This window comes from Mirounga angustirostris, unplaced genomic scaffold (genome assembly GCF_029215605.1).
Source record: "Mirounga angustirostris isolate CCGP_5_RB_7025 unplaced genomic scaffold, mMirAng1.0.hap1 SCAF_7, whole genome shotgun sequence".
Taxonomy (NCBI): Eukaryota; Metazoa; Chordata; class Mammalia; order Carnivora; family Phocidae; genus Mirounga; species Mirounga angustirostris.
The window spans coordinates 41,943,997-41,962,097 of record NW_026991715.1 but is presented as its reverse complement, the minus strand read 5'-3'; the positions used below and the strand labels follow the sequence as shown (position 1 = coordinate 41,962,097).

Here is an 18,101-nt window from a genome sequence, read left to right as displayed (position 1 = left end):
ACGTGCTATTTGTTTGTTCATGATATTTAGAATTGTGTCTAGAGTCAGGTACTCTGATATTTAGAAAATATCCTACTTTACACATTTACTGGTTGTAGCATTTCTCTTATAACATTTCTTCTTTTACTAGATTGCCCCAGATCATGTAGTTCCAGCTCCAGAAGAGTGCTATGTATATAGTCCATTGGGTTCTGCTTATAAACTGCAAAGTTACACTGAAGGATATGGCAAAAACACCAGTTTAGTAACCATGTGAGTAAAACTTCTTTTTGGAGCATAACTTAAACTATATGTTAATGAAAATTCATGGTTATTTTAATTTTTGTCTTAATTAAAATGTTTAAAGAGTCAAATTCCATATTTTTACTGCTACTATTCTGTGTTTTCAGTTTTATGATTTGGAATACCATGATGGGAACATCTATATTAAGTATTCCTTGGGGCATAAAACAGGTAATATAATTTTTCAGCTTTTTCACACTTTTTGCCTGAATTTTTTTCTCTTTATTTGTAAGTTTTACAATAGAGGTTTTAATAAATCTATACAACATTTATTAAAGAAAATAGATAATTATATTCAATTTTATATCATCAGGTTTTTATCATAATTGTTTAGGGTATGGTAACATAATATGGTTGCATATGAATTATTCTAACATGATGATATATGTTGTTTTATGTTTGTATTTTTAAACAGGCTGGCTTTACTACTGGAATGTGTGTCATCATGCTGATGGGCATTTTAACACTTTATTGCTGCTACAGAGTAGTGAAATCACGAGCTATGATATGTAAGAGTTTGCCATGGTGAAAACAGAGTAACAGTTTGGGTATTAATAAGTACATCCTATTGAAGTAGATCACTAATGTGTACATTCCACATGTGTGTTAACTATTTTGTGCCTAAAGATTTACTTCTCTAATTCATAGCATTCAGCTGAACTGATATATCAATGAATTAGTGACTACCTTTGAAATTCAGAGAGGTTTATAGTTCTTTGCAGAATGCATTTACTTTGATGCTGATTTCCTTATAAGAAAAAGTATTAAGGTCATATTTTTAAAATAAAGTCTTTTCCAGAACTAAATTGAAAATTCTGTGATTCTGGGGTGCCTGGGTGGGTTGGTCAGTTAAATGTCGGACTCTTGATTTCGGCTCAGGTCATGATCTCAGGGTCCTGGGATCCAGCCCTACATCAGGCTCCTCATTCAGCAGGGAGTCAGCTGAAGGATTGTCTCTCTCCCTCTCCCTGTGCCCCTCCCCCTGCGCTCACTCTCTCTCAAATGAATAAATCTTTAAAAAAGAAAAGAAAAGAAAATTCTATGATTCTTATCAGGTAATGGTGACTTTTGATCTATCCTCTACCAAGAGATCTAAATGTTGGAATCTCCTAAAAGTAAAATGTAACAGAAAAATATGAAAATATGGATGTGTCCTTTTCGGTGAATTCACAAAGCTTAATAATACATTGCCTCTACTCATCTCTACAAATTCTACATCAGGGAAATACCTTTTTAGATTCTTTTAAAGTAATTTAGGACCTAAATAGACCTACATTATTTCAGTGAATCTTAGCAATTTTGAATCAAGAGATCAGGCTTTGTCTTCAATTTTATTTTATTTTTTTGGTCTCTATTAAGCAATGGTATGTTTTCTCTTAATTGTATTATTTATTCTTATCTCTTCCCATTTATCCTCAAGTCCCTTGGTGCTCTTATAGATCTGCTAAGTTCTTTGTATGATGTAGGCATTAGCCCTTTATCCATTATTTCTTGTCAATTTTCTTTTCCATTCAACATTTGAATGGCTTTTGTATTATATAAGTTTGTTTATATCTACCTATCTTTTCCACTGTAATTTCTGTTTCTTCATTTGATAGAAAGGAATAACCCTTCAAGGTCTACTTTTATATTGTCGTCTAACTTTTCTGTTATTTAATTTTTGAATTCTTAGCTCAGTTGTCTGAAATTGGCATGTGGTATAAAGTATGACTCAGGAAAACTTTCCTCCATATGTTATTTAAGTATGCCAAAGATTATTGGATAATATCTTCTGACTCTTACTCATGATTTGCTTAGCCTTGATTTATCGTTTGTTGTTACTAATTATAAAATACTATAATCTGTTTCTTTTATTATCTGTACTGTTTTGTTGACCTACAGTTTTTTTTATGTGTTTATAATGTTTTAATTTCTGTTATGTCATTCTCTGGTCTAATATCTAGTGGTGGAATATTCTTAATATTTTGCTAAATATTTTGAGTTAATTGGGGGAATACAGATTATGATTATGGGATATATGAGTAACATCTAATTTTATTCTTTCTCTTATTTTTATCTAGCATCAGTGGATACCACTACCTGGGAATATCCAGATGTCTGCAGATACTATTTTGGCTCCTTTGGACAGTGGTCGAGTCTCCTTTTCTCCTTGGTATCTCTCACTGGAGCAATGATAGTTTATTGGGTGCTTATGTCTAATTTTCTTTTTAATACTGGAAGGTTTATTTTTAGTAAGTATCCATATCATATGCTTTAACAGTAGTTACTTTTAGATACAGTAACTACTGCAGTGTTTTAGTTTCAGCCTTAAATTCTGGACTTGGGATAAATAAAGCAAAAAGTCATTTGTAATTCTAGAAAATATAGTTGATTCAGTTTGTTTTAATATCATAGATATACTTTTATCCATTTATGAACTCTGTGTGTATTTGTGCTTTATATGTAAAAAGAATAAGGGGTGTTTTTGTTTTTGTTTTTCCTCCTAGGCACAGATTTCCCCCCCGCATTGGGGTCATTATCCTATCCATTGAAAAAACATGATCTATGCTTATACCCACTCCCCGCCTCAGTTAACTATTATTATATACACAGTTCTCTTTTTTAGATAGAATATACATTCATAGAAACACATAAATCTTAGCCATGCGATTTTGATGAATATATCCATGTAACCCACACCTCTTTCATGAAACCATTCCATCTTCCTAGAAAGTAGTGATATACTTTTTAATTATAAAAATTCAAATTATTTGTTGCTATTATAAAATAACCTAATAAATTTTGGAATCTTTGTCTTGAATCTAGCAGATGTGTTGAACTCTTATTGATTCTAATTTTGTAGATTCCCTTTGGATTTTATGTTTAGATAGTTATATTTCCATGAGTAATGAAAACTTCCTGTCCAGTTACTACTTTAAGTGATTCATACATATATACATACATTTATATTTGTATACAGATACCCTTATATTTATATATATATATATACAAACACAATTTATACATGTTTATATGTAGACATGTTTATCTTTTTTAAAGTATAAAGTTATGTAGATGCAGTGCTGGTAGACATCCTTATATTGTTCCTGTGGAAATCTTTCCCCATTAAATATTAAGTTTGTTGTGGGATATTGGTTATACCCTTTAGCAATTTAAAGATGTTCCTGCCGGGCGCTTGGGTGGCTCAGTTGGTTAAGCGACTGTCTTCGGCTCAGGTCATGATCCTGGAGTCCCGGGATCAAGTCCCGCATCGGGCTCCCCGCTCAGTGGGGAGTCTGCTTCTCCCTCTGACCCTCCTCCCTCTCATGCTCTCTGTCTCTCTCTCACTGTCTCTCTCGCAAATAAATAAAATCTTAAAAATAAATAAATAAATAAATAAATAAAAATAAAGATGTTCCTGCCTATTATTTTCTGAAGAATTTTATTAATGTGTACTGTATTTTATCAGACACTTAATACTCTACATCCCTTGAGATGATCATAAATCTTTTCTCTTTTATTTTTTTTATTATTATTTTTTTTTTAGAAAGAGAGAGTGAGCAGGGTGGGGTGAGGCAGAGGGACAGGGAGAGAAAGAATGCTAAGCAGGCTCCATGCCCAGCACAGAGCCCCACACGGGGCTCAATCTCACGACCCTGAGATCATGACCTGAGCTGAAACCAAGAGTCAAATGTTTGACTGACTGAGCCACCCAGGCAACCCAATCTTTTCTCCCTTAAACTGTTAATATGGTAAATTATATGAATATATTTTTATTTAAATCATTCTTATATTCTGAGATAAACTTAGTTTAGCAGTCATGATGTCTGTTTTTTAATTTCTTACTGGATTTCAGTTTACTCTCGAGAGGAGTGGGGTTATTATTTTATTTAGAACCTTTGTGTCTTTTCAAAAGAGATACTAGCCTGTTTGTTTTGTTTTGTTTTTCTCATACTCTCCTTGTTGAGCCTTGGTATATTAGGCTGCTGTAACAAATTACCATAAACTGTTCGGCTTAAAGCAAGAGAAGTTTATTCTCTCACAGTCCTGGTGACTAGAAGTCCAAAACTGAAGTGTCACTAGGGAAGAAGACTGCTTCCTTGCCTCCTCCTAGCTTCTGATGATTGATTGTTGGCAATCCTTTTCATTCCTTGGCTTGTAGCTGCATCACCCAATTTCTGCCTGTCTTCACATGGCCATCTCCCCTCAGTGTGTCTTAGTGCACATTTTTCTCTCCTTATTAAAGATATCAGTCATTGAATTTAGGGCCTGCCCTAACCTGTATGACCTCATCTTAATTTGATTATTTCCATAAAGACCCTATTTCCAAATAAGGTCACATTCTAAGGTTCCTGTGGACATGGATTTGGGGAGAGAATATTCACCTTACCATACTTGGTGTCAAGGTTTTACTAGCCTTATTTGAGTCTTTGGCATCAGGAAATAAAGATTGATCACCTCCAATCTTATCACTAATAACCCTTGAAGATACTACAAAATCCTAGAGCACTACTCTACTGCTTTTATCTTGAGAAGCATACAGTGGAGGTGAATAATTCACATACTTAATTTACTTTATGACCTGAAAATCTAATCCAGCATTTTTTATCAACTCATTTAACTTTCACATTAAACCCTTTTTTAAGGGTTACCAAGGTTATAAAAGATTAACATCAAACAGAATAACTTCAGTCTAACAAGAAACACATTCTTACCCATTCTCTCATTAACTATAGAATGATTTGAATGCTCAGGTATCTGCACATGTTTTTTTTTTTTTTTTAATTTCAAGCAGTCAGATACTTTTTTTTTTTTCAAATTTTTATTTAAATTCTAGTTAGCATATAGTATAATATTGGTTTCAGGAGTAGAATTTAGTGATTCATCACTTACATATAACATCCAGTGATCATCATAACAAGTGTCCTCCTTAATACCCATCACCCATTTAGCCCATTCCCCACCCACCTCCCTCCATCAACCCTCAGTTTGTTCCCTATTGTTAAGAGTCTCTTATGGGTTGCTATCCTCTCTTTTTTTTTTCCTTCCCCATGTTCATCTGTTTTGTTTTTTAAATTCCACATATAAGTAAAATTATATGGTATTTGTCTTTCTCTGACTAACTTAATTTGCTTAGTGTAATACACTCTAGCTCCATCCACATCATTGCAAATGGCAAGCTGTCATTCTTTTTGATGGCTAATATTCCAGTAATATGTATACATACATATATGTATGTATGTATGTATACACCACATCTTCTTTTTCCACTCATCAGTTAATGGACCTTTAGGCTGTTTCCATAGTTTGGCTATTGTTGATAATGCTGCTATAAATATTGGGGTGCATGTACCCCTTAGAATCTGTATTTTTGTATCCTTTGGGTAAATACTTAGTAGTGCAATTGCTGGGTTGTAGGGTAGTTCTATTTTTAGCTTTTTGAGGAACCTCCATACTGTTTTCCAGAGTGGCTGCACCAGTTTGCATTTCCACCAACAGTGTAAGAGGCTTCGCCTTTCTCCACATCCTGGCCAACCTCTGTTGTTTCCTGTGTTGTTAATTTTAGCCATTCTGACCGGTGTGAGGTGGTATCCCATTGTGGTTTTGATTTGTATGTCCCTGATGATGAGTGATGTGGAGCATCTTTCCATGTGTCTGTTGGCCATTTGGATGTCTTCTTTGGAAAAATGTCTGTTCATGTCTTCTGCCCATTTCTTGACTGGATTATTTGTTTTTTAGGTATTGAGTTTGATGGGTTTTGGATACTAACCTGTTACCAGATATGTCACTTGCACATATCTTCTCCCGTTCTGCATGTGCTTTTTTACTTTGCTACTTCCTTTAGTGTAACTTAGTGGCACATGTGAGCAATAATTACTACATAATCTTCAGTCTATAAAAGCATATATAATACTTTGTAAAAGCTTTAAGTGATTCTCCAGCTAAGTGTTGCTGTTATAAGTGTTGGTTTTCCCCTCTGCAGGCTTTAGAACTTTATATAAGAAGTAACTATACTTATATCAATTAGTGTGAATAGAAGAAAAAAATTGTACACTTTATCTTGATTCCAGGGTTTAACTAAATTCTGCCGTGTGGGTAGATTTTTTTTTTCTTTAAATCTTCAATCATGTAAAAATTTTCCATAGTGGGAACAGTGAAGCCAATGACATCATTCCTGTAAGTAGAGGACGCTGAAAATGGTGAAGCTCTGTTAACAATGAAGCAGCCTTGGTTCAGTGTACTAGGTAGTATTACCACACAGTAGATCTTAAAAGATTTTATAGATCAAAGATTTTAGGGGGTGATTATGAATAAGCATCTTTATTTTGGTATTAAACTGTATTTTTTCTTTTAATTTTTAGATTTTATTCATCACATTAATGACACGGATGCTGTACTGAGTACCAATGATAGCAACCCTGGTGAGTAGTTTGAAATTTAAAGTTTAGCTTGTTTTTTTATTTTCCACTTGGCTTCAAAAGGAATTTAAGGTAGAACATATTGCTTTATTTTAGGTAAATTAATTAGTGCAACATCATTACCATTATGTTAACTGAGCCACTGTGAAATTGATGACAACCAATGTGTTTCAAAAAAAAACGAACTCCAGGGCGCCTGGGTGGCTCAGTTGGTTAAGCGTCTGCCTTCAGCTCAGGTCATGATCCCGGGGTCCTGGGATTGAGTCCCGCATCGGGCTCCCTGCTCTGCGGGGAGCCTGCTTCTCCTTCTCCCACTCCCCCTGCTTGTGTTCCCTCTCTCGCTGTGTCTCTCTCTGTCAAATAAATAAATAAAATCTTTAAAAAAAAAAAAACGAACTCCATAAAAGGTTGTATTAATGTGAGCTAAACAAGATCGAGTTCATATTATACAATTCACAATTGTAGCTCCATCTATAGAATCCATGTTTGCCTATGAATAGTCAATACATATTTTTAAGAGTTTGTGTCTTTGCTAATTGTTTTGGAAGTCTAGAAGCATAGTTCTCAGGTTGTTAACTTTTTTAGACAATTTACTGTATTATTTACTAATATTTAAGATATACAAATCTGTATCCTGTAAAATAATTTCCTAATAATGAACAAAGGTTACTAAATGCAGAAAAATAAATTGGAAGGCCTGGCAAAAAAAGAAAATCTTAATTTCTTAGAAAAGTTTCCTTTAATTATTTTGTTAAAAATGAATCTTTGTGGCTTGTGGTTTTATCCACTATGGCAGTCATGAGGAAATGAATGTAAAAGCTAATGTAGGGGCGCCTGGGTGGCTCAGTAGGTTAAGCGTCTGCCTTCAGCTTGGGTCGTGATCTCAGGGTCCTGTGATAGAGCCCCAAGTGAGGCTCCCTGCTCAGCAGGGCGTCTGCTTCTCCCTCTGCCCCTCCCCCTCACTTGTTCTCTCTTTCTCTCAAATAAATAGATAAAATCTTTTAAAAAAAAAGTAAAAGCTAATGTAACCTTCTTAACAGTTACACTGTTAACCTTTAACATCACCTAAAGCTTTATGTATTAATGATTTAGATTTTAGAGTATTAGATTTCAGAAATACTAATGTATCTTTACATTATGTATTTAGATTTATGTGTCTAGATTTCAGAGATACTAAATTGATATCCTTTTGATGAACACATTGATCAATGAGAAGAAAATTCATTCTATATATATATTTTTTTTTTTTTAAGATTTATTTATTTATTTAAGAGAGAGAAAGCACACTGCCAGGGGGAGGGGCAGAGAGTCTTAAGCAGACTCTGTGCTGAGCTCAAGCCCGACGAGGGGCTCCATCCCACCACCCTGATATCACAACCTGTTCCAAAATCAAGAGTTACCGCTCAACCAACTGCACCACCCAAATGCCCCTCAACATATATTTATTAAGCCTCTTATATGTCAGGAACTATTCTAGGCTCTGGGGATATAATGAACAGACAAAAGTGTCTCCTCTCTTAAAGCAAACCTTTCAATGTTTACTATTCAGTGTCTTACTTTGTTCCTTAATTAAACTCGTTAACCTGTGTTTTGTTAACACTAGCAAATGAGTGAGTGCAGTACCAGCTTTTCTGTGGACACACAGACACACACACGCACCTTTGAATAATTATATTAACGTATTTTGGTATAATTTTAAAACATATTCATAAGTTTCATGATTACACTGATGATTTGGAGAGTACCATCAGCAAAGGCAGTTTACTTTGCATTCTTCTCTTTGAATGATGTGTTAAATACTATGAAACAGTCCATCTCAGTTAATGTAAAATTACAGCTGACCTTTATTGGATACTTACTGTGTGCAGGCATTATTCTAAATATTTTACAGCACTTCTGTAAGGTAGATAATGTCAACTTCACTTCTTAGATAGAAAAACCAAAACACAGCGAAGTTAATGACTTGCCCAAGGTTACATAACTACTAAGTGACAGTCAAGATTCATTATTTAGTCAGTTTACTTCCACAGCCTGTGCTCTTTACCACTGTAATTATTAGCACAAGAAAAATTCAAGTTAATTTACTTCTGTCCAGACATAGAAGACAAAAGTATATGTTAAAATGCTAACTAAGCAAGAAAATTAAGTGTTTGGCTTTGTGGCATGCCAAATATATAATGGATAGAGAATAAAATTAGAAACAGAACTTAAAATGAATATATCATTTTCTCTTTGACTAGTGATGAGAATGATTGTTACTTATTAGGAGTATTTTTCACCAGCATTAAGAGTTCTTTTTAAAGGGCTGATTATTAGGAAAAGTACTATTATGAAATTAGAAACACAGAATGATTTGTATCCTCTCTCCTAACAGCAGAAATTGCCACTTGAAGATCAGTGTTAGGAAAAATATGTTTTACTCAGTTCCCAGTTCTCTGGATATAATCTAGGCTGTTAGGCTGCTATAATATGTGATAAACTTCCACGAGAATTATTCCAGATTGCTGAAATTCAAGATTCATAAGCTATAAGCAGTAGTTAGGTTTTGGCAATACCATGTCATCTGTTTCAATGCTGTCCACTTTTTATTCCAAACCCATAGATTTTGTTTATTGTTAAAAGAAATCTGTTCTGAGGCGGCTGGGTGGCTCAGTCAGTTGGGCATCCGACTCTTGACTTTGACTCAGTTCACGATCTCAGGATTGTGAGATTGAGCCCCACATTGGACTCTGCACTGGGTGTGGAGCCTGCTTGAGATTATCTCTCTCCCTCTCCTTTTGCCCCTCTCACTTTCTAAAAAGAAAAACAAACAAACCTGTTGTTTGGCCTTCGTGTGGGTTATTAGCACAAAGGTAACAATCACCCTGAGTATTTCTTACATTATTGTATAAATAAGATCAAATACCATTTAGTCCAAAATTTTCTCTCTGGCAATGGAACCAAAAGATAGTTGGTAGGATAATTTTATAGCTTCCCATAGAAATTAAGGATATACCTCAGAATTTTCTAAGATTCTTCCACCTTTAATGATTTGTAAGTAAAAGTTTCCTAATGTGTTTAAATATAACCCTCTATTTCAGAAAGCAAAAACTTATTCATGATACAAGTTGAGTTTGGTAGAGCAAGTGTCAGTCTCTGGGGTAGTCATTTTGTATTCTTCGTGGTCTTCTCTAATCTGATGCTTTCTGTTGCAGTGATTTGTCCAAGTCCTGGGAGTGGTGACCATCCTGACAATGGCTCTATGATTTTCTATGCCAATGACACAGGACTCCAGCAGTTTGATAAGTGGTGGAATAAGTCCAAGACAGTGCCCTTTTACCTCATAGGGCTCCTCCTGCCACTGCTCAATTTCAAATCTCCTTCATTTTTTTCAAAATTTAATATCCTAGGTAAGCTGAGGCACTGTGTCATGGAGCTTCTGTGTAATAGAGTACACACTGGATTCTGTGGAAATATGATCTGGCTAGAGAAAGTTACCTACCAGGCCTGTTAACCTATGTTTAATTTGCTCATTCATATGTCACCTTGCTTTCTGTTTTTTTTGTGGAGTTTGACACAGAGAAAAATGTAGATGACCATTTCAAGTCCAAGTTCTTTTTTTTTAAAATATGAGTTATTAGATTTCCCATTCTATCCTTACTGAACCACAGTTCCTCATTTCTTTGGTGGGTACAACTAGAGGAAACAGATTAAGATTTCAGGAGGAGAGGTCCAAATTGTATATTACAGGGATTCTCAATACTAAGGATTGGAAACATAAGAATTTACTAAGGGAAGTTATGGAATATTTTTTCCTACAGTTTCTATTTAAGAGTATAGCACAGAATTATCACCTAGCTTTCAACCTGGGGCATCATTCTCTAAGTCAACCTAATGAGGTTTATTCTGCTTTTGCTCTCCAGTGCTTTTCCTTTATTGGAATACTATTGCCTCCTTAAAAGAACAGACTTCTTACCGTGACCCCAGTTTTTCAGAAATTTCTGAAATCACTAAAAAAATTTCACAAATTTCTGCATCATTAAAGGAATGTTTTTGATCCCATCTTCATTTGCAGTACTGAACTTTAAGATGGCAAAAGGAACCGCCAATAAAAACTTAGATCTGGTTAACTAAAGATAAGGATAACATTCATAAAAAATTGATTACCCCAAATAAACCATAGGGTTTCACCTCCTCCCTATAGATCTGATCTCCTGGTAGGCAATGTAGAGTATAAAATAATTAGATTACTCATCACATCAAGGAGTTGGCTTTGGGCGTTTTCAGAAAACCAAAGGAGGAGGTAAGGATATTTCTCTATACCTCTCTGCCTTACAATTGGATTCTCTCCAAGACTGCCGCAGACACACACAGAAAATCAAGCATTGTGGTTATATAAGCTTTGTCCTTTTGTTTTTATCGTTTCTGAATCAGCTAATCTGCAAACGCACAGTGAGCTTATATAACTCGTTTGTGGTTTCCTGATTTGCTTGCCGACTTTCCTATGGAACAGATCTTTAAAAGTTAGCATATAGACTGGTAAAAATATTTGCTAGAACAATCACCAGACTTGTAACCAAGTTGATTATTCTCTACCTCCTTAAGAATATTTTGCTTCCCCCCCCCCTTTTTTTTGGTACTTTCCCTTTCTTTTAAAATTATAGCTTCTTTACAGAAATTAGTATCTAATTCCTATAGAAAGAAACCTACTTGGATTTCTTGACTCTACTCCATAATGACTGGGCTTAATTCTTTAAAAGGAAAACTCTCCAACTTCTAGAATACTAAAAAATCTGAATACCCACTTCACCCTGTGTATGATTACCTATGAATGGAATCTGTAATATTGTCATCTAGCAGGTAGTACTGCCTAGTCAAACCCTAGATCAGATTGTTCATGGATTATTTGGCTTATCGCCTTTCTCAAATAGTCTTATGATCCACATTCACTACTTTTCTTTCTTTACTTTCTTATCATATAGTAAACGCTGTGACAGACTTTTCCAGCTTATACACCATCTCTAATATTTCCAATACAAAGAGTAAGAGTCAGTTTCATGTTGTGTTTTTTTTTCTCCTGTATAAGCTTACAGTTTTGTAATGAATTCTTTGCATGTGTCCTCCTCTTAACTGAGCTCTTAAATAAATTAAACAGTTTCGCATTCTTCAATATATGAGCTACCTTCCTCTAGTTCTTCTTAGGCCTACTGCATAGTATTTTGCTTTCTGAAAACTCATATTAACTTGTTTCTATTCTTTAGATCCCACCTGGGTTTTAGTGGGCATAATCAATGAGAGTAATAATTTTCCAAACTGTGCTGAGAATATAGAAACAAAGCTTAATTTTAAAATAGTCTGTAAAACATGCAAAGATGATAAATGGTTTCTTAATTTTTTCTCACAGGCACAGTGTCCGTTCTCTATTTGATTTTCCTTGTCACCTTTAAGGCCATACACTTGGGATTTCATTTGGAATTTCACTGGCTTGTGCAAACAGAGTATTTTGTACCAGGTAAGCTGTTTTGGCCAAATAAAAAATCAATAAATTACAAAAATATGATCTTTTAGCTAACTATTGTTATTATATAACAAATAATGTTATTTTTTATTTGATGAGCACTTTTTATTAATGCTATTAAGCTAAAAACAGGAGTGCAGTTAAAATTACTCTGCTTTTCTCTCAGGAGTAACCAAGGCCCTTTGTCATTTCTGCTTGAGAATTAAAGTTCAGTGAAGTTATAATGCAATTAAAAAATCAAACTCATTTTCTAGACTTTTCTGGGGAAGCATACCGCTAGAATTTCAGAAGCTTAGAATATAGTCATTGATAAACATATGTGGATAATACTGTTCATTAACATCAGTGTTCCCCTATTTTTTTTTTAATTGTTTCTCAGGCTAATTAAGATGGTGGTTATTAAGTGTTCCCTCCCTCCTTTTTTCTCTTATGGTTATAACTTGGCAATTATCTTAAGTTTCACCCAAATTCAGTGGATTTGGGATATGATAAAAGCACCATGAAGCAATGAATGGACAATGCTAAATGAGAAAACAGATTAGAAAATGGAAATGAGTATTATACTAGTATCCTGAAAACTCATAAGGAGAAAGCAGTACAAAATTTTCTTGTTGGTTTAGAAAGATGACTTTCCATTCTTCACCTGTTAATTCAGGTAGTCTAGAATTCAGGTCTAATTAGTATCTGGTGTTACTCTTTGAAGTCAACAATTAGAATTGTCTACCACTCTTTCTGTTTCTTTTGTTACAACATGCCTGGGTTTTCCAAGTCTATCGAGTTGTTTGTTGGAAGTTGTTTGTTACTATGGTTACTTATTTTCAGATCATCTGGGTGCATTAGCTTTGATTTTTTAATTTCTATAAGAAGCCCATATAGGGGTGCCCGGGTGGCTCAGTCGTTAAGCGTCTGCCTTCAGCTCAAGTCATGATCCCAGGGTCCTGGGATCGAGCCCGCGTCGGGCTCCCTGCTCTGCGTGAAGCCTGCTTCTCCCTCTCCCACTCCCCCTGCTTGTGTTCCCTCTCTCACTGTGTGTCTCTCTCTGTGAAATAAATAAATAAAATCTTTAAAAAAAAAAAAAAAAGAAGCCCATATAGACTAAAAAGTCAGTGTAAATTCAGGATAAAGGAAATACTGGAGCCCGAAAAGCATCCTTCTCTTTCATATTGTATTTAAAATTGGATATGAATGAAAATGACCACTTTAAGCTAGTGCTTCCATTCATTGATAAAAATAGTCTAGGATGTCTTTTCTAAAATTAGGTCCATAGTGATTTATATTAAGAGTCTTAGTGATAAACATTTCTGCTAATAATAAGACATGAGAGAAATATGAAAAAAAGAGTATAAATATTTAGAAGATGGAAAAGAAAACATGTTTAAGTATATATTAAGTCATTTATTTCACTGTATTTCATTTCTAAATGATCTGAAGGGAGAATCATGAGGATTAAAGAGGCTTGTGTTTATATTTATGGTCCTGAAATTAGTTACTTTATTATGAATGAAGAATTTTTTAGGAATCAAAATATGTCATAAATCTTTTTCAGTAAAGGCTAATTAAGAATCAGAGAACTTTGGAGGGTATGAGTCTTTACTGTCCTTGATGAACAGTTCACATAAACTTATAGTTCTGATTGAATCTTTATTTATATACTTTTGTTACAAAAATTTCTTTCTCAATGCAGTGGATCCTATTGCCTTTCTTGCCAGGTAATTGGAAAAGTAGAAAAAACTACTCATGTGTGTTTCATCCTATCCTTTCCTCCCTCCAGGACTTTATTTCTATAGTTATCCCTTCTTTCTCCTTAATCATGTACCATCAAATATTTCCTTTACTGAACTATTCCTACCAGATAAAAATCTATCTCTCAGTCTTAAAACAAAAACTCAGATAACTCCACATTCCCCGCTAGCTATTGCTTCCCTTTAAAGAAAAATTCTTTGAAAGAGTTGTCTATTCTCACTCTTCCTACTTCTCCTTCCATTTTGCCTTGAACTCGTGTTTGCTAGGCTTTTGCCCCAGTCACTCCACTGATATCCAGTAACTCCATCTTGGTCAAATCCAGTGACCAGTTCTCACGTCTCTTCCTGCTCAACTTATCAGCAGCATGAGCACATTTGGTCACTCCTTCCATCTTGAAACATTTTCTGAACTTCTAAAACCCTATTTCCTCTTTTTTTTTCCTTTTTTTAATTAACATAATCTTGATGAAGTTTTTTATCTTGATGAAGTCCCAATAGTTCATTTTTGCCCTTGCTTCCCTTGCCTTTCGTGATGTTTCTAGGAAGAAGTTGCTGGAGTTGAGGTTGAAGAGGTTGCTGCCTGTGTTCTCCTTTAGGATTTTGATGGACTCCTGTCTCACATTTAGGTCTTTCAACCATTTTGAGTCTATTTTGTGTGTGGTGTAAGGAAATGGGCCAGTTTCATTCTTCTGCATGTGGCTGTCTGATTTTCACAACACCATTTGTTGAAGAGACTGTCCTTTTTCCATTGGACATTGTTTCCTGCTTTGTCGAAGATTAGTTGACTATAGAGTTGAGGGTCCATTTCTGGGCTCTCTGTTCTGTTCCATTGATCTATGTGTCTGTTTTTGTGCCAGAACCATACTGTCTTGATGATTTCAGCTTTGTAATCCAGCTTGAAGTCCGGAATTGTGAAACCACCAGCTTTGCTTTTCTTTTTCAACATTCCTCTGGCTATTCAGGGTCTTTTCTGGTTCCATACAAATTTTAGGATCATTTGTTCCATTTCTTTGAAAAAAGTGGATGGTATTTTGATAGGGATTGCATTAAATGTGTAGATTGCTCTAGGTAGCATAGTCATTTTCACAATATTTGTTCTTCCAATCCATGAGCATGGGACGCTTTTCCATTTCTTTGTGTTTTCCTCAGTTTCTTTCATAAGTATTCTATAGTTTTCTGAGTGCAGAATCTTTGCTTCTGGTTAGATTTGTTCCTAGGTATCTTCTGGTTTTGGGTACAATTGTAAATGGGATCGACTCCTTAATTTCTCTTTCTTCTGTCTTGTTGGTGTATAGAAATGCAACTGATTTCTGTGCATTGATTTTATATCCTGCCACTTTACTGAATTCCTGTATGAGTTCTAGCAGTTTTGGGGTGGAGTCTTTTGGGTTTTCCACATAAAGTATCATATCATCTGCAAAAAGTGAGAGTTTCACTTCTTTGCCGATTTGGATGCCTTTTATTTCTTTTTGTTGTCTGATTGCTGTGGCTAGGACTTCTAATACTATGTTGAATAGCAGTGGTGATAGTGGACATCCCTGCCGTGTTCCTGACCTTAGGGGAAAAGTTCTCAGTTTTTCCCCATTGAGAATGATACTCACTGTGGGTTTTTCATAGATGGCTTTTATGATATTGAGGTATGTGCCCTCTATCCCTACACTGTGAAGAGTTAATCAAGAAAGGATGCTGTGCTTTTTTTTTTTTTAAGATTTTATTTATTTATTTGAAAGAGAGAGAATGAGAGACAGAGAGCACGAGAGGGAGGAGGGTCAGAGGGAGAAGCAGACTCCCCGCTGAGCGGGGAGCCTGATGCGGGACTCGATCCCGGGACTCCAGGATCATGACCTGAGCCGAAGGCAGTCGCTTAACCAACTGAGCCACCCAGGCGCCCAAGGATGCTGTGCTTTGTCAAATGCTTTTTCTGCACCTATTGAGAGGATCGTATGGTTCTTGTTCTTTCTTTTATTAATGCATTGTATCACATTGTTTGATTTGTGCATGTTGAACCAACCTTGCAGCCCAGGAATAAATCCCACTTGGTCGTGGTGAATAATCCTTTTAATGTACTGTTGTATCCTATTGGCTAGTATTTTGGTGAGAATTTTTGCATCCATGTTCATCAGAGATATTGGTCTGTAGTTCTCCTTTTTGATGGAGTCTTTGTAAAACCCATTTTCTCTTGATTCTTCTACATGACTGCTTTCTCACATTCCTGACCAGTTAGTTATGGAGTTATGTAGGGTTTTATTCAAACTACTTTTCTCTCTACCTTTATTCCCTAAGTAATATCATGTAGTCACCTGGCTTTATATATTGTCTATATGGTGACTAGTCCCAGTTTTGTATCTCTAGGCCAGATCTCTCCACTGAGATCCATCCTTATCTACCTGCCCCTTCTACATCTCCACTTGGACATCCACTAGGTATTTCAAACTTATATTTATGAAAACCAAATATTTGTTTCCATCCTCATCCACTCCCATCCCACCAACCTGCTTAATCTGCTCTTCTCCCAGGTCTCTCTCTCTCAGAAAGTGGTAGCTCCAATTTTCCACGTGCTCAGGCCCCACATTTTAGAATCATACTTGATTGGTTTTTTCCCCCACCTTCCATATCTGCAAAGCATGTCAGCTATACTTTTTTTTTTTTTTTAAGATTTTATTTATTTAACAGAGAGAGAGACACAGCGAGAGAGGGAACACAAGCAGGGGAGTGGGAGAGGGAGAAGCAGGCTTCTGCTGAGCAGGGAGCCCGATGCGGGGCTCGATCCCAGGACCCTGGGATCATGACCTGAGCCGACGGCAGACGCTTAATGACTGAGCCACCCAGGCACCCCAAAGCATGTCAGCTGTACTTTTAAAATAAATTGAGAATCTGACTACTTTTTACTATTTCCACCAGAAAGAATTAGTCAAGCTGCTAATCTTTCACCTGGATGATTATAGTAGCCTCTTAACTAGTCTCACCATTTCCACTCCTCCTCCCCCTCTGTAGTTTGTTCCATACCCAGCAACCAGAGTGAGGTTTTTAAAACACCACCTTCAAAAGCCTGGTTTCCCATCTCATTCATCTCATTCAGAATAAAACAAGCCTCTGGGTGCCTGGGTGGTTCAGTTGGTTAAGCGTCTGCCTTTGACTTAGGTCATGATCTCAGAGTCCTGGGATTGAGCCCAGTGTTGGGCTCCCTGCTGAGCAGGGAGTCTGCTTCTCCCTCAGCCTGCCACTCCCCCTTGCTTGTGCTCGCTTTCTTTATTATTATTTTTTTTTTAGATTTTATTTATTTATTCATGAGAGACAGAGAGAGAGAGAGAGAGGCAGAGGGAGAAGCAGGCTCCCAAGGAGCAGGGAGCCCGATGCGGGACTCGATCCCAGGACGCTGGGATCATGACCTGAGCCGAAGGCAGACGCTTAACCATCTGAGCCACCCAGGCGCCCTTGTGCTCGCTTTCTTTCTCTCAAATAAATAAATAAAAATCTTTAAATAAATAAATAAAGCAAGCCTCTGTCATAGTCCACAGGTGCTATATGATCTGACTCCTGGCATCCTGTCTGCCACATTCCCTGTTACTTTTCCACTTAGTCCACTCCAGCCACACTGTTTCCCTGCTGTTCCACAAGAATGGCAAGCACACTCCTAGCTCAGAATTCTTGCACTAACTTTTACCTATACATGAAATGCCCTTGTCTTTTCTTAGGTATCCACATGGTTATTATCATTAGAGAGGCCTTCCCTGGCTTCCCGCCCACTCCCACTTCATAATGGCTTATTTTTCTTTAGAGCTCTCATCACTACCAGATCTTATATGCAAGTATCCTTGGTTATCTAAATCTATTAAGTTCCTAATTCTAATAATGAGTTGAAATATTAAGGGATATCTATTATTCTAATCTATTTGGTTCTTGAGTTTCAGATAGAAAGTAGCAGAAGTTAAGAAAACAAAGGACTTTGTAAAAATGTTTCTTAGTCTATTTGGTTCTTGAATTCAAGAGTGAAAGTTCAGTTGGTAAGGAATACCTGTATTTTTTTTAACTTGTGTATCTGTCGTCCTTAACAAGAATGTTTTAGCTCAGGCGCCTGGGTGGCTCAGTCATTGGGCGTCTGCCTTCGGCTCAAGTCATGATCCCAGGATCGAGTCCCACATCGGGCTCCCTCCTCTGTGGGAAGCCTGCTCTCCCTCTCCC

At 36.1% G+C, this 18,101-nt stretch overlaps 1 protein-coding gene across 3 annotated transcripts in view; it reads left to right on the top strand.

The window, feature by feature from the left end:
* SLC38A9 (solute carrier family 38 member 9) overlaps positions 1–18,101 on the top strand; it is a 92,073-nt gene that overhangs the window by 41,307 nt on the left and 32,665 nt on the right. For all 3 annotated transcript variants that reach the window (XM_045895010.3, XM_054512053.2, XM_045895021.3), the window contains 7 exons: positions 131–252; positions 390–453; positions 698–791; positions 2,343–2,513; positions 6,624–6,683; positions 9,875–10,069; positions 12,064–12,171. In XM_045895010.3, coding sequence (XP_045750966.1) covers positions 131–252; positions 390–453; positions 698–791; positions 2,343–2,513; positions 6,624–6,683; positions 9,875–10,069; positions 12,064–12,171 — 814 coding nt within the window. The remainder of the gene's footprint in view (positions 1–130; positions 253–389; positions 454–697; positions 792–2,342; positions 2,514–6,623; positions 6,684–9,874; positions 10,070–12,063; positions 12,172–18,101) is intronic.